General features: G+C 49.3%; 1 protein-coding gene across 1 annotated transcript in view; it reads left to right on the top strand.

The window, feature by feature from the left end:
• SUV39H2 (SUV39H2 histone lysine methyltransferase) overlaps positions 1-14427 on the top strand; it is a 383220-nt gene that overhangs the window by 194737 nt on the left and 174056 nt on the right. Inside the window, exon 3 of the mRNA XM_086938536.1 lies at positions 772-1443. Within this exon, the coding sequence (XP_086794662.1) occupies positions 772-1443 (672 nt within the window). The remainder of the gene's footprint in view (positions 1-771; positions 1444-14427) is intronic.

The following is a 14427-nucleotide window of genomic DNA, read 5'->3' on the forward strand; positions in this document are numbered from 1 at the left end:
ACTGCCACAATACATTATGTATGACAAAGTATTTCAGTTCGGTGATGCGGAGCACCATACTGAAATGCGTTAGTGTCACGTCTGAGGCGTGATACTTGGCAGGACTGGCACAGACTCCTGCCTTCTCATCCTTCCCACAACTTGAGAGAGCTCAGCGAGTAAAAGTGATAAACCTACACATAGAGTAAGCCACATTTCTAGGCACCATTTTGTATTAGACAGAAGCCAGAGACCAGCCTTTACATATATGAGGCATGGGAACGTGAAGAAAACGACGCACAATTGACAGCAAGTCCTCGTGGTATAGAAATTGTAAAAATACCACAAGATTCTCAAACTGTGAAAAAGAAGGCAACTACATCATGCCCTATCCAATAAGAATAGCAGACTTAACGCTGAAATAATTGTAAATTAATCAAACTTTTCAAACCTAAAAAGGAGGTTAACAACAGAGAGGAGTAACTGTAACTGATGGAATTTTATGGGAAGAATTGAGTTCTTTGTCTCCTGGGCACACATTATTTCTCACACTCTAAAGATTGTGCTAAGGAAGGGCGTTGAAGTGATAATGGATTCAACATTTGTGTAGTCACTAGTTACCCACTGAAAAATGTATCTATATATATTTTAAAACGTATAACTAGCTGCTTTTTGTATGCCTCTAAAATCGTGTTGATCGCTGGCAAGGAATAATTCCATACTTTGGGTTTGCGATTACTTGCATATTTCTGTAATGTATGATTTGCTAAAACATGTTTTCCTTCTTTTAAGGGACACAACTTCTACTTTGTAAAGTGGAGAGGATGGCCAATATCTACGAACACGTGGGAGCCTAGGAAAAACCTGAAATGTCCACTATTGCTTAAAGCGTTTCGAAATGATTTGAAAACGTTCGTAAAAACAATGAAGCAAAGAAAGGCATTCGTAACAAAAAACAGTGTCAGAACCCTAAAGCCAGCTGCTGCAGAATTTGTCATTAAGAAAGCTAAGCAAAGAAAAGCTCTTCGTAGGTGGGAAAAAGAACTAAACAGCAAAAAGAAACAGAACAGTATGATTTTCGTTGAAAATAATGTGGATCTTGAAGGTCCCCCTTTGGACTTCCACTATATTGAAGAGTATAAGGCTTCCTACAAAATTAATTTAGATACTGAAGTGCTGGTTGGCTGTGATTGCTCGAATTGCTTTTCTGACTCATGCTGCCCAGCTGCAGCCGGAGTTCTTTTTCCTTACAATGAACATCGGCTGCTCAAAATTCAGCCCGGTTTCCCCATCTTCGAGTGCAACTCAGCCTGTAAATGTGACCTGGATTGTCCTAACAGAGTTGTTCAAAAAGGATCGCCCTACTCCCTTTGCATATTTAGGACTAACAATGGCCGTGGCTGGGGTGTGAAAACCCTTCAAAATATTAAACAGCATAGCTTTGTGATGGAATACGTTGGAGAGGTATGGACATGGACAAAAGCAATTAGCCAATATTTTTGATTAATACATGTTTGCACAGATCTATTCTTAAATATTTTCCAGAGTTACGTCTGGTAAAAAATCCATTAAAAAACATATTGTACTGCCATTGGTACACGTTCTAGTTTACTTTGGTTGAAGGACTTGTCTGCACTCTTAGAAAATCCCATTGATGCTTTAGAGTTTGCTTTTGCAGCCTAAGACTGGAGATGTGGAAGGTGGTTCCCTGAAGCATCCAGCTCCTACACACAGTGTGAGTCTATGGTGGATCTGAACATGGCTACTGTGGTTGAGTAATTGAATCTTATGTCACATAGATTATGCAGTTGGTTATGATGTAGACATTTGTGTGTCAAAAGCATTAAATAAGGCCATTTAAAAATGTTCTCACCTACCTATCCACTGTGTTTTGGCTTAATTTGAATACATTTGCACGAACTCTGTGTTTTTTTTACCCTAGAAGACTATCGCATCCTGCAACTGTAACTTACCTTTCAAAGAGTGCCATTTAAACCCTCTTTGCTTTCCTACTCTTTCCTCGGCCACTCAGTTTCGTATTAACTCGGCTGTTCGCTTGGCCCACTGGTGACCCCGATTTATCATTGTGTGTTCACAGACAGTTGCGATGGGTGGATGGTGGGAGATTGTTCCTCAGCTAGTTGGATGTTTGGAAGTGGGTGGTAGGTTGATGTTGAATTGTATTTCTCTTGTTGTTGCTGTGTCGCGGCATAATGGTAACCACACAAGAAACACGCTTCATCAATGCATATTCCTTGCCCCCCCCCCCCCCCACCCCCCCCTTACACCAGCAGCTACTACTTGGTGCTTGTACTGGAACACTCGCAGGTTGAATAATCCACGCAAAGCGAGACATGGTGTTTTTCTGTCTTCGCAGACATAAAGTGCAGGTCATTCAGAGTTTGCCTGGGGATAAAGCGCCTGGACTCAACGGACTGACCACATCCTTTTATAAAGCACATGCTCAGACTCTTGCCCCTCACTTCAGGGGCGGCTCCTCAATTAGGGCAGAGGGGCGTGACCTCACTGCTTTCTCGCAGTGCGAGAAGGAGAAACATAAAATGGTAAAACTACCATTGTATGTTTCTGCTTTTTACACTGCAATAAAGCAGAATTGCCTGTTTGTGGGCGGGCAGGTCTGCTGTAAAGCAGGTTAGGCGTGGCTATCCCAATGCTGTGGGCCCAGACTGTTTGGTCGGTCCTCTAGAGGCTGACCAAACTAGTCATGGGCACTCTCCCTTTTCTCTATGAAGGCTGCTGAATACAGAATAGAGAAAACGGCCTCCCCTTAGGCGCCCGGCTGGGCGCTGTCCGCACCAATCACAACGCTGCCATTGCAGTATTGTGGTTGGCTTAGGGGAGGGGAGGGAGGCTGCCTGTGGGTGGCTGCTTCCTGTTCAGGAGAACCGCAGGAAAACGCGGGAGTCAGGACCCGGCCAGGAGCTTAGGCGGCACGGGTCCCAGGGGAAGGTAAGTTTTATTTTATTTTAATTAAACACCGCCTACCCCCCACCCACCCGTCATGCCAGCCGTGACTGGCAGTAGGCTAAGGGCGAGCGTTGTCTGGAGAATTGGCAGTGAATGGTTGAGGGCGCTGGAGCACTTTGCCGGGAGGGGAGCGGGTGCACGGGTGTAAGATGCAGGATTCTTGTGTCTCTGTTCACTGCAAGAGTGCGCTCCTGAACTTTGCATGCTAACTTACAGAATTCCGTATGTGACAGCCTCTTGGTACAGGTCGTCATGTGAGCCGCACGACTTCTGGGCACTTCCTGTGGGGTGGCAGGCTCTTCCTAAGCCCCAGGGCTAATCCAAGGTTCGCCCATGCAAGGCAAGGGTAGATGCGCTATCTTGTCCTATGGGGTACGATGAAATCACATGGTGTTCTTGGACTTAAAATATATCATTTCACAGTCGGTGTATTTCTTTGTGGCTCACCTACTTCGATATGCTCAGGTGTGATTGCAAGATGGCAAGCGGGCGCTGTGTCAACAAACGAAAAAAAAAAATATATATATATGTATGTATGTGCGGAAAGTGCGGTGGCCAGCGATGTGGCACCCGCTGCGGCCCTCTTCATAGCAGCACAGAGTGGGTTTGGCGCTCTGAGTTTTGTGTTAAATATAGAGGTGCACTGTGGATTTCGGGGCCTTGTGCAGTGTGACATGCGGCATTAATGCCATTTTTAATACGTATTTAATAGTGTTCGTTTATGCACCACCTATCACACACAAGTCCCTCCAGACAGAGGGGAATATGGACTTTTTAAGGCACCTGCGTTTCTTTGCGCGCTCCTCCGCCCTAGTTTTGACACGATGGTGTCACAGACCTGCTTACTCAGACAAAGGCACTTGCAGGCACACAAACCCACACACAAACTCGTGTTTGGGCAGAACTTGGAGGGCCTCCGGCAGGTGTGGGAATAATCCGGATAAACACCACGAAAAGGAAAATAATATGTACGAAATGGGGACTAATCGATCTAAATCGACGCTGCTGTACACAGCGCCACTGGGACATAAATCCCAATTTCCCTGATAAATGCGCATCCATTTCCTAGACAAATAGATCCCAGTTGGCTTTTAAAACTATTTTTGAATACTGAAGAGGGCAATGTGTTTCTAGTAGCCGATCACCCGATGTCCACGCAGTTTACACTGAGGCCATCGTTGCAATGCTAGGGCCGCTTGCTTGGGGTCCCAGTTCACCCTGGGAGTCCATAGCATATGAAGGGGGTGGCTCCTGGTTCTAGGGCCTCAGTATACCCCGAGAGACAATGGCGTGTGTTGCTGATGGCCTTGGGGTCACCGGGCACCCTAATAAGCTGTGGCTTGTGAAGAATGTGGCGGTGGACCCCAGATTCGGAATCCCTGTGCACCCAAAAGGCCATGGGCTGTTATGCGGATGGCTGCTGATGAGGGTGTTATGGGCTGGCTGCTGTCCCCGTGGTCGTAGTGCACCCTCTGGGCCCCCAGGTTTCCAGGTTAAAAAACTACAATAACTGAGCTACACTGGGCTTCTGGCCCCGGTGCCTCTGCACCCGCTGCACTATCGCTTGCTACTTAATGCTTCCGGTGGCCATGCCCCCTCTCTCGTAGTGCATCCTGAGCAGCCAGATGTGGCAAATCTGCTTGAAAATTCACCATACGTCCATTCTTTTTTCAGCCGCCACTGCCTCACTTGCTGGCTAGTGGCCACCATCCCTGCTTGAAGCTGTAATTGTCACTATATTGAAATCCAGTAAACTACCAGACCTCTACAATTCCTATCGCCCACCATCGATGAATAGTGTTGACAATAAAATCCTTGCTTAATTGATTGCAACTCGCATACTGCCACTCCTATCGGATATTGTTTGACCGGACCTATCCGGATTCATACCCTGGCATTGCACAGCTCACAATTTGCACACAATTTTCGCACGCATTCATTCTATAGATCCACAATTTAGTGCTGCGGCTATCATATTTGACGTTGCAGTGTGTCCTTATCTGTTTATTGCTGACTTGGACTGGGTTTAGCACTTGTTTCTTTCCTGTACATGTTCAGGTTGCAGATCATTGGTGTGTTTACCTCCTCCTTCCGCATCACCAGCGGTACCATACAGGGATGCCCCCTATCGTCTGTCGTTTTTATCATTGCCATGGATCCCCTGGCAGCCAGGTTACAGCAGCATCACTCACATGTAGGCCATGCTTTTACAGCCAAAAGAAAACTTGTCTTACTGTATGCAGATGTTGTTACACCTCATATCCATGATTCTCAGACAAACCTCTCTCCCATGATTTGGGAGATCATTGATTTTGGTGTCTATGTAGGTGTTCTCATAAATTGGTCTAAATCAGTGGTCTCCCCTCACACTCAGGGGACTGTCAGCATTGACTCTGATTACCCTCTACAATGGGCGACTGAAACAGTTCGCTAATATGGATTAGTGTAAATTCAGATTAACTCTGGAAAGTAAACTATGGTAGGAATATAACAGGGCTAGATAACCGAATCCTGGTGTGGTCCAGGCTGCCATTATATATGGCAGGAAGAATTGCTATTGCTACAATAATTATCCTCCCAAAATTCCTCTATTTATCAATATTCCAATTCCTCATATGGTACATTTTCTCAAACAACTCAAGCCCAATCTCATAGCTATAGCCTTGGCCAGTAGTCAACCACAAGTCACATGGAAAAAGCTGACCCTTCCGTTCGAAACAGTGGAGACTCTGTGACCCTGAGACCATTTGTGGCGATACCCTACTACATATCAGCCACACATAGCTTTTGAGTCTGATAGTGTAGCTCCTTGCCCACAAAGCGGTGCTCTGTATCTACCAGCCCAGCGTCCTCATTTAGCGATCTATACCGTGGCCTGCACAGAGTCTAAGATAGGCTGTGCTTCCGCGCTAGACTTGATTTCCTGTACTCACCAAACACATTGCTCGCTGGGCACCGAGTCTCCCCCTGCGACTGATAGGGTGTCAGTTGTTAGTTAAAAGAACTGCAGCACCGGGAGGAGCCATGCGCTGGTCCAAGATGGCCACGTGAGTCCTCTGCTCCGTGGTACCTGTCCCCCAGCCTAATTATCCTGCGGCATATCCTGCACCTACGGCACTTCACCCGACGGCAGAACTGAAGCAGACCCCTTGGCTGCAACTCCGACCCCTCTAAGACATCGGGGTCGGAGATATCAGGCTCGCAACGTTGAGGCCTCCGGGGCACCCGAGCAGGGGACTGGATTGGGACATTGGCCGGGGCGCAAGTGAATAACACTGGGGTGAGGAACCAGAAGTGCCCAGCCCGCCCCCCTCCGAGGCGCCCTGGTGCGAGGGAGAGGCTTGATAGGCGCGGCGGCGCCGATGTGAAAGGTGAGGCGGGGGTGCGGCCACCCAACTTAATTGTGGAGGTGATGCTCGGGGGTGCGAGTCAGACTGTCAGCTGCAGACTCGATGGCCCCTCTTACCCCCCTACCTCGTATTTGAAGATCTCAGAGGTGCATTATTTGCATAGGGGGCAGACACTGGCACCTGGAAAGCTGGTTTATTCATCCTGCACTGCATTTATCGCCCGCTGAGAGGGCGATATCCCAGTGGGTGCTGATCTGTGCGTGCCCCCCCCCCCCGGAGACTGCCATTGGACCTGGGAGCTCAGTAGATTTGGCTTGTAGGGCCAGGAAGTGGATACGCTGGAGTTGCTCTGTGTCCCCCATCCTGGGGGCCTGTTGTCTGTGCTGTCAGGAGGGCCGGGAGGGCATTGACTGTCAGTGGCGCTGCGGAGACCCCTGTGGTGCCTCTATCCTGGAATTGCCCTGCTGGTCCCGAGCCGAGTGGCGGCGGGGCAGTGGATTTGCTACTTGCGGCCTGGCTGGAACCTAGATTAATATACATCACTGGGTTGGCGACGCTGGGCCCAGACTCTCAGATGGCGACCAGGCCTGAGGTGGACAGGCTCCAGCATAGGATGTCCAAGGGGGCGAGACAGGTCCAGTCTAACAAGTTGGACAGATATACAATGCCCAAGGTCTCCCCCACCGATTTGAGACAGGCGCCACCAGCCGGAGGTGACTCCTCAAGCTCTTCGTCCGAGCCGACGCTGCTTGATATCATGGCGGCGATAGATGGGATCAGGTCGTCGCTGGTGCAGAAGATGGAGTCCCTAGACAACGTTCTGGACACTGTCACCATCAAGGTCAATCTAATTCGAGTGGACCTCACCAAGGTCAATGAGAAGGTCAAGTTGCTCGATATAATGACTGTTAGCCTGACTAACAACGTGGCGGTACTCCAACGGGAGGTGAGGGACCTCAAGAAATCTCATGACCTAACCGAGCGGAAACTGGATGAATATGAAGGACGTGCCCGGCGGAAGAACGTTCGAATTCTGGGGGTGCCTGAGAAATCCGAAGGCCCGGCCCTGGATTTATTTGTGGAAGAGCTTATCCTCACGCACCTCAAGCCCAAGGGATTGAGTCATTTCTTTACGGTCGAGCGCACCCACAGAGTCCCAGGGGGATGCCCCAGGCCCGGTGCACCCCTGCGTCCCATGATCGCCAGGGTGTTAAACTTCCGAGACAGAGACGCTATCCTGCTATCCTGGGGTCCCCTCTGCGATATGAGAACGCCACCCTCACTTTCTTCCCGGACTTCACGGAGCTCGTGCAGAAACACCGCCGGAACTTCCTTGCACTGAAGAAAAAACTAAGAGACAAGGTACTGAATATGCCATGATGTTCCCAGCCCGCCTGAGGGTGGAAGTCGAGGGGAAGGTCTGGTTTTTTGATAATCCGGAGGTGGCCTCGGATTGGCTCAGGGGAACGAGAGATTGGCAGAGAGGACGCATTGCAGGAAAGTGAATGAGAGCAAAAAGCGAGCGCTTGGGACTGGTGTGTGCTGCCAGGTACTGGAATCGTGGCCTCGGCAAGGGTGCCGGCACGACCCTGAAGACATTCATGACTTGACTTGGTGATGCTTGCTTGGGTGGGACATGTAGGTTGGGCTGGTGGGGCGAAGCGGAACACCAGCCTCTCTCCTCATTACTTAGATTTAGAGTGTGGGGCGACAGGCACACTGCTACTTGGGGATGGGTGCAGCGGTGCAGGGAGGGAGGGATCTGGGGTCAGTGGGGCTCCCGTTTTTTGGGGTCACACAGTTTGTGGGATTGTTTCTAGTTTTTTTTTATCACATCAGGAGACAACGGGGTGATAGTGACGCTTCTATGTCAGTTTAATGTCGACGTCTAGACGGAGATCGGGGGTAAGTGTGCTTAGCTGGAATGTGAATGGATTAGGTAATACAATCAAGAGGGAGGTGGTCAGCCAGTTTATTAGAAGACATTCTCCAGACGTAGTGCTCTTGCAGGAGACACATCTCATAGGGAACCAGTGCATGGCTCTACATAAAGGGGGATACAAACTAGTGGCACATGCAGGATTCACTTCAGGGTCGAGGGGGGCTGAAATATTGGTTAAAAACTAATTCCCCCTGACAATTCCAAGTACGTGGTCCGACCGGAGGGGTAGGTATGTAGGCATATCGGGTCCGTGGGAGGGGAAGTCAACCACCTTTGTTTCCACATATGTCCCATCCGGCCTACAGTCAGATACCCTTCATGACCTGGGCTCCATTTTTTTTAACCTTGCCCTTGGGCTTTCTCGTGTTAGGAGGTGACTTCAACGCAGTCATGGACGGTGAATTGGACAGGCATCCCGCCCGAACGCTAAGACCGGCGCAGAGGTGGCTCCCCGATTATCGGGATACAATGGGTCTTATAGATGGCTGGCGAGCGCGGAACCAAGGCAGTGTACTATATACGCATGTGTCCTGCGTGCACCATAGCCTGCCAGGATAGACTAAATTCTGGTCCCGGCCGCCCAGGCACATACCCTACGGGATGTGAGACATTTGGGTAGGGGCAATTCAGACCACTCTCCAGTTTGGCTCCAGATGAATTTTGACCAGGTTACTGCGGGCAGGATAGCCCCATCAACCCATGGCACTTAAAGGACCCTACCACGAATAAGGGCATAGTTCAGGCCACGGACAGGTACTTACTAGAAAATCAGGGTATGGTAGATTCAGCACAGTCCTTGTGGGAGGGGTATAAAACTGTCATACAGGGAGAGGCCGTATCTCTAATTGTGGGAAAAAAGAAAGAATGGCATGCTGACTTGGAAAAAGCAGAAGAGGAAGTGATAAAGTTAGAAAGGGAAGTTTTGTAAGCGATAACCCCTGAGGTTCTTCACCGTCTAAGACTATGACCAAAAGAGTTCGGTGGTCTTGCCAGGGACAGGGCTAGGGCACAGAATGGAGAGACTCAGAGCAGAATATATGAGCATGGGGATAAAGCGGGAAAGCTGATTGCGTGGCTAGAAAGGAGGGAGTGGGCATTGTGGCTGGTGCCAGAGCTGCAGGGGGAAAACTCCAGTACTATTGCAGACCCGCAGGCCATTGCCGATGCGTTTGCAGACTACTATGGTGGGGTGTATAGTGCGACGGGTGTATATACGGAAGCCGAAAACAGGGAGATGGTCAGGGATATTCAATTGCCGATGTTGTAGGGCGAAAATCGGGATCATTTGGAATCCCCACTTAAAGATGACGAAGTAGCACAAGCCATCGGAGGAGTGCATTCCGGGAAGGCCACGGGGCCAAACGGCATTCCCATAGAACTTTACAAATTGAGATCCAGTAGTATTGCTCCATTTCTTCGCTCTGTTTGAAGAAAGCAAGGACAAGGGACAACTTCCATACGACCAGCGAGTGGCTAATAAAGTGGTCATATACAAGGAAGGTAAGCCTAGGACATGGTGTTCGTCCTATAGGCCTATCTTGCTGCTGTTAGGATTGGGGGTCTCTGGTTGGCACAGGTAGATACTTGTGACAAGAAGGGACCCTCTCCTCTAGTCAGGGCAAGGGGATTACCCTTTCAAAATAACCCCTGCTCACCCTCTAGGTAGCTTGGCGCGAGCAGTCAAGGCTTATTTCAGAGGCGTTGTAGGTTAAGCATTTGTGACCACATACAGTAACTCAGTGATAACACTACAAATGGACACCACACTAGTTGTATATCAAAAATAGTTACCTTTTATATAAAGACTTAGCACAAGACCAAATAACGTCAGAAATAATCCACAATACTTATTAGCAATAAAGAGTTCTTGTTAAAAATGCGTAGTTTTAAAGTTCTGTGTGATTCGTACTCTTTGTCCGGCTCTCACGGTGATGAGAATGCCCAAAAGAGTCTAACAGGTGCAGCAAACGCTCCGGTCCGATGCGCACAGAATGGTGTGCGAGTCGAACACAATACCTTGTTTGTGATGCGTCCGGCATGGACGAGGCGTTGCAAAAAGAAGGCAATGCACGATGCAATGTTGGCCAGTCACGGTGCAAGCCCCGGCTCGTTGCTGTCGTCTGTATGAGGCATTGAACTCAGTCTCGTTGATTGGGGGACGGTGCTAGGTGCAGTGCGATCAGCTTACGTTGCGGCGTACGAGCCGTACTTCAGGAGCTGCGGGGTTCAGTCTTTGATGCGGTACGAGGCGGTGCGATGCGGACGTGCGAAGCGTACCCCTCTCCAGGTGCGATCGGTAGACTCGAACTCAGCGGCAATGTACGTGTCGTCCGACCAGGATGACTCGATGGAGCGAAGCGTTGTACGTGGCGTTGTCGGCCAGTCGCGGTGAGCGCTACGGCTCCGGGACGTCGTGGGTACGAGTCGTTTGAGCGGAGAGCCTCGTTGATTGAGGCAGACGGTGCCGGATACAATGCTTTGCAGGACACGAGTCGAACATACAAGGCGTACGCGGTTCCTGGCCTCGTCCGCTACGGAAAGCAGCATTTCCCATAGCTCTTCTTCGAGGCAGGTGAAGGCGACTAGTCCTGGGACTTCGTTCAGGGGGCAAGCTTGCTTCCAAGCCCTTGGAGATCTTTTTGGAACAAATTGAAAATAAAGTCTTTCAGTCTTTCTCCTCTCCTTCAACAGGAAGGCAACCACTGCAGGCCAATCCCCCAGGTCAGGGACAATATTCCTTCTTCAGCTTTCTCAGTTTCTTCTTTTCGGGCAGAGGTTTCTTCTTGTCAGATCTGGATCTAATTTCTTGGGAGCAGGGTCCCAATACTTATATCCCTAAATCCTTTGTTCCTCTGGGGTAGAGGGGCCTGTGCTTAGTCTGAACCAGTTATTGAGCACTTTGTTGACATGTCTCTGACTTTCAATTCAGGGAGCAGGCTAGAGACATCAGACACTCCACAGGAGGTGGAGCCATCATTGTGGTGGAGAGGCACAGTCCTGTTCAGAGCCCAGGTGCACTCCTCCCACCCATCTGGATGTAAATCTCTCTATTCACCACCAGGCTACCTAGCCCTGCCCTCTGGAATTCCCCAGCCCTTTCACTCACAGAAACTAGGCAGCAGATACACATCCTAGCAGAGGCGGGCTGAAATGGTTAGGCAAGCAAATACCTACTTTCTAAAAGTGGTATTTGCAAACACAGAATATTGAAATAAACATTACTAAAAGATGTGTTTTATTATTCTGAGTTGAGGCATAATAAACTGGAATTTCTACCATGTTCGGATTATAGAATGTAACAATTGAAACAGCCCAATCTGACCTATGGAGAACAGTAGGCTTGCAATAGTGAAAAACGAAAACTGCTGTAATTCACTATTAGGACATGCCACACACATCAGGGCTTGTCCTACCTTATACTTACAATGCACCCTGCCCTCGGGCCTACCATAGGGGTGACTAACATGAAGTTAAGGGAAGGTTTAGGGACTGGCAAGTGGGTGTACTTGCCCATTCAGCATGACCGTACCAGACGGCACGCAGGTCCTGCAATGGCAAACCTTAGACACATTTTACCAGGCCGCTTCTGTGGGTGGCACAACCAGTGCTGCAAGCCCACTAGCAGCATTTGTATTTACACGCCATGGGCACTCCTGGTGCACTGTACTAGGGTCTGACAGTAAACCAAATAATCCAATCATGGAATCCAATTAATATAGCAATTTACACAGGGAGCACTTGCACTGTGGCACTGGTTGGCAGTGGGACAGAGCTCTGAGCATCTCAGACCAGCAAAAACAAATGAGACCACAGCAAAAATGTAAGGGAGACCCACGCCAATGGTGCCAGGTCTAACAGCTGCTCAATGTGGAGCCTAAGGTCCTGGCAAAGCTGCTGGCAACGAGATTGGCCAAAGTTATCACTACCTTGATACATCCGGATCAGTCAGGCTTTATGCCACACCGAAATACAGTCCTCAATCTATACCGGTTACACAGGCTTCTAGGCAAGACCCCAACGATTTTGGAACCAGCGGCGCTAGTGTCCTTGGATGCCCCTATGGCTTTCGACAGAGTCAAATGGCCCTACCTTTTTACAGTGCTAGATAAACTGGGTTTCGGCCCAGTATTCACTGGTTGGGTACGCCTTCTATTTTCTGCTCCGATGGTACGAGTAGTAGTGAATAACCGCAAGTCCCGGTTTTCCAGCTGGGCAGTGGCTTCAGACAGGGAAGACCCCTGTCCCCGCTCCTTTTCGCCCTGGCCTTGGAGCCGTTGATGGCATGGGTCCGACAGGAACGTTCGATACTTGGAATGGGTTGGACACTTGAGTGGGAAGACAAATTCTCACTCTACGCAGATGTTATCTTGCTTTACCTTACCAACCCAAGGGGATCCCTAATTTGTTTTTTGGGCGTATTGGCTATCTTTGGGAGATACTCAGGTTTCGCAATAAATTGGTTCAAATCGGTGCTCTATGTCCTTAGGGTTGACCCACTGGTCATTCCAGACAGTTGCCCGATACAAATTACTCCTGTAGGATTCAGAGCCCTTCATATATATATCACGCTAGACCCGAAGTTCCGATACGCCAATAACACGAGCCCCCTTTGACGCGTTTTAGAGGATGTGGTGCGCTGGAAGGCTCTCCCACTCTCCCTTTTAGGCAGAGCAGTGCTTTTTAAGATGATGACTCTGCCCCGGTTTTTATACGCGCTCCAGAATGCTATGGATCCGGTGTCTTATTTTAGGGAAATAGAATCCCTCCAGAGGCAGCTACTCTGGGAAGGTAAACCCCGTATAGCATTCTCCAATCTCACCCTTCCCTGGTATGACAGTGGTATAGGATTGCCAGACCTAAGGAAATACTACTGGGCCTGCCAATTGGCGGCGGTGAATCACGGGATATATATGGACCCCCGGGTACACTATGGACTATTGGCAACTACCAGAGGGTGACTATACTAGAGCGCTATATGCCAGGCCCTGCAGATTCCCACTTACAGGACCCACCGGGCCTGCCGTCCAGGTGTGGCATGCGGCCAACAGACACCTCAAGTGGGAGGGGAAGTTCACACTCGCCACCCCGCTCTGGAGCTTTGAGAGGTTGGGAAGTCTATGGAAGTCCATGGGGTTCGATAAATGGGACATTATAGGGATCTCACACATAAAAGACGTATGGGGGAGGGGCAATACACGCATTTGATTCCCTTAAGCAGCAGTTCCAATTGGACAATCGTGAATATTTCCGTTACCTCCAGGTCCGACATGCGCTGCTCATGCATATTCCCAGGGGCACAACGCTCCCAGACGCTTCTCCCCTTGAAGATAGTGTTGGATGGGCACCTACCCGAGAAAACAATCTCTCTGTTATATAAGAAACTTGTAAATAACAATGAGGATCCATTAGTCATCATAAGACGGCGCTGGAATGAGGATGGTTTCGAGCTAGATAATGAGAACTGTCAGGAAGCGGTCTCCTCCCCACAGATGGTAGCAATCCAGATGAGGCTGATTCTAGTGCAACTTAAGATACTACACAGGTCATATGTCACTGGCCTGGCTTGGTCCGTATGGGCCGCTCGGAGAGCGGAGAGTGCATGAAGGGGTTGTGGGGAACTGGGGACGTTCACGCATATACTGTGGCATTGTCAAGGTGTGCAAGCATATTGGGGAGATGTCCTCCGCATATTGCGGGTGGTCCTGGGGATAGACCTGCGGCCAGAGTCACGCAGATGTATTCTGAATGTTTGGGAACCCACCGACCTAAACGCATACAAGAAGCAATGGGCAACGTTAACGTTTACGATAGCAAAGCGGAATATCGCCCAACTGTGGGGATTCAGCCAGCCCGCCCGAATTGAGAAATGGATAGAGGATTTAGACTGGTGTATGTTTAGAGAGAGGTCAGTTTATTCTGCCAGGGGGTGCCCCGGGAAATGGGGTAAGGTCTGGGGAGCTTGGAATCACTACAGGGGCGATGTCTGTGCCGTGCCGGCGGGTCAGGAGGAGGCAGAGGTGTACGAGTCCCCTTGATCCAATAACTGTCATCACTGTATAACATTTTGGATGTATGGAAAGTCATTGAGAAACTTGGAAGATCTATGTGTGTCACCTAATGTGTTTCTTTGTTGATTTATTGTTTAATAAAAAGTAATAAGAAAAAAAG

The sequence above is a fragment of the Lissotriton vulgaris genome, chromosome 1_1 (genome assembly GCF_964263255.1).
Source record: "Lissotriton vulgaris chromosome 1_1, aLisVul1.2, whole genome shotgun sequence".
Classification (NCBI taxonomy): Eukaryota; Metazoa; Chordata; class Amphibia; order Caudata; family Salamandridae; genus Lissotriton; species Lissotriton vulgaris.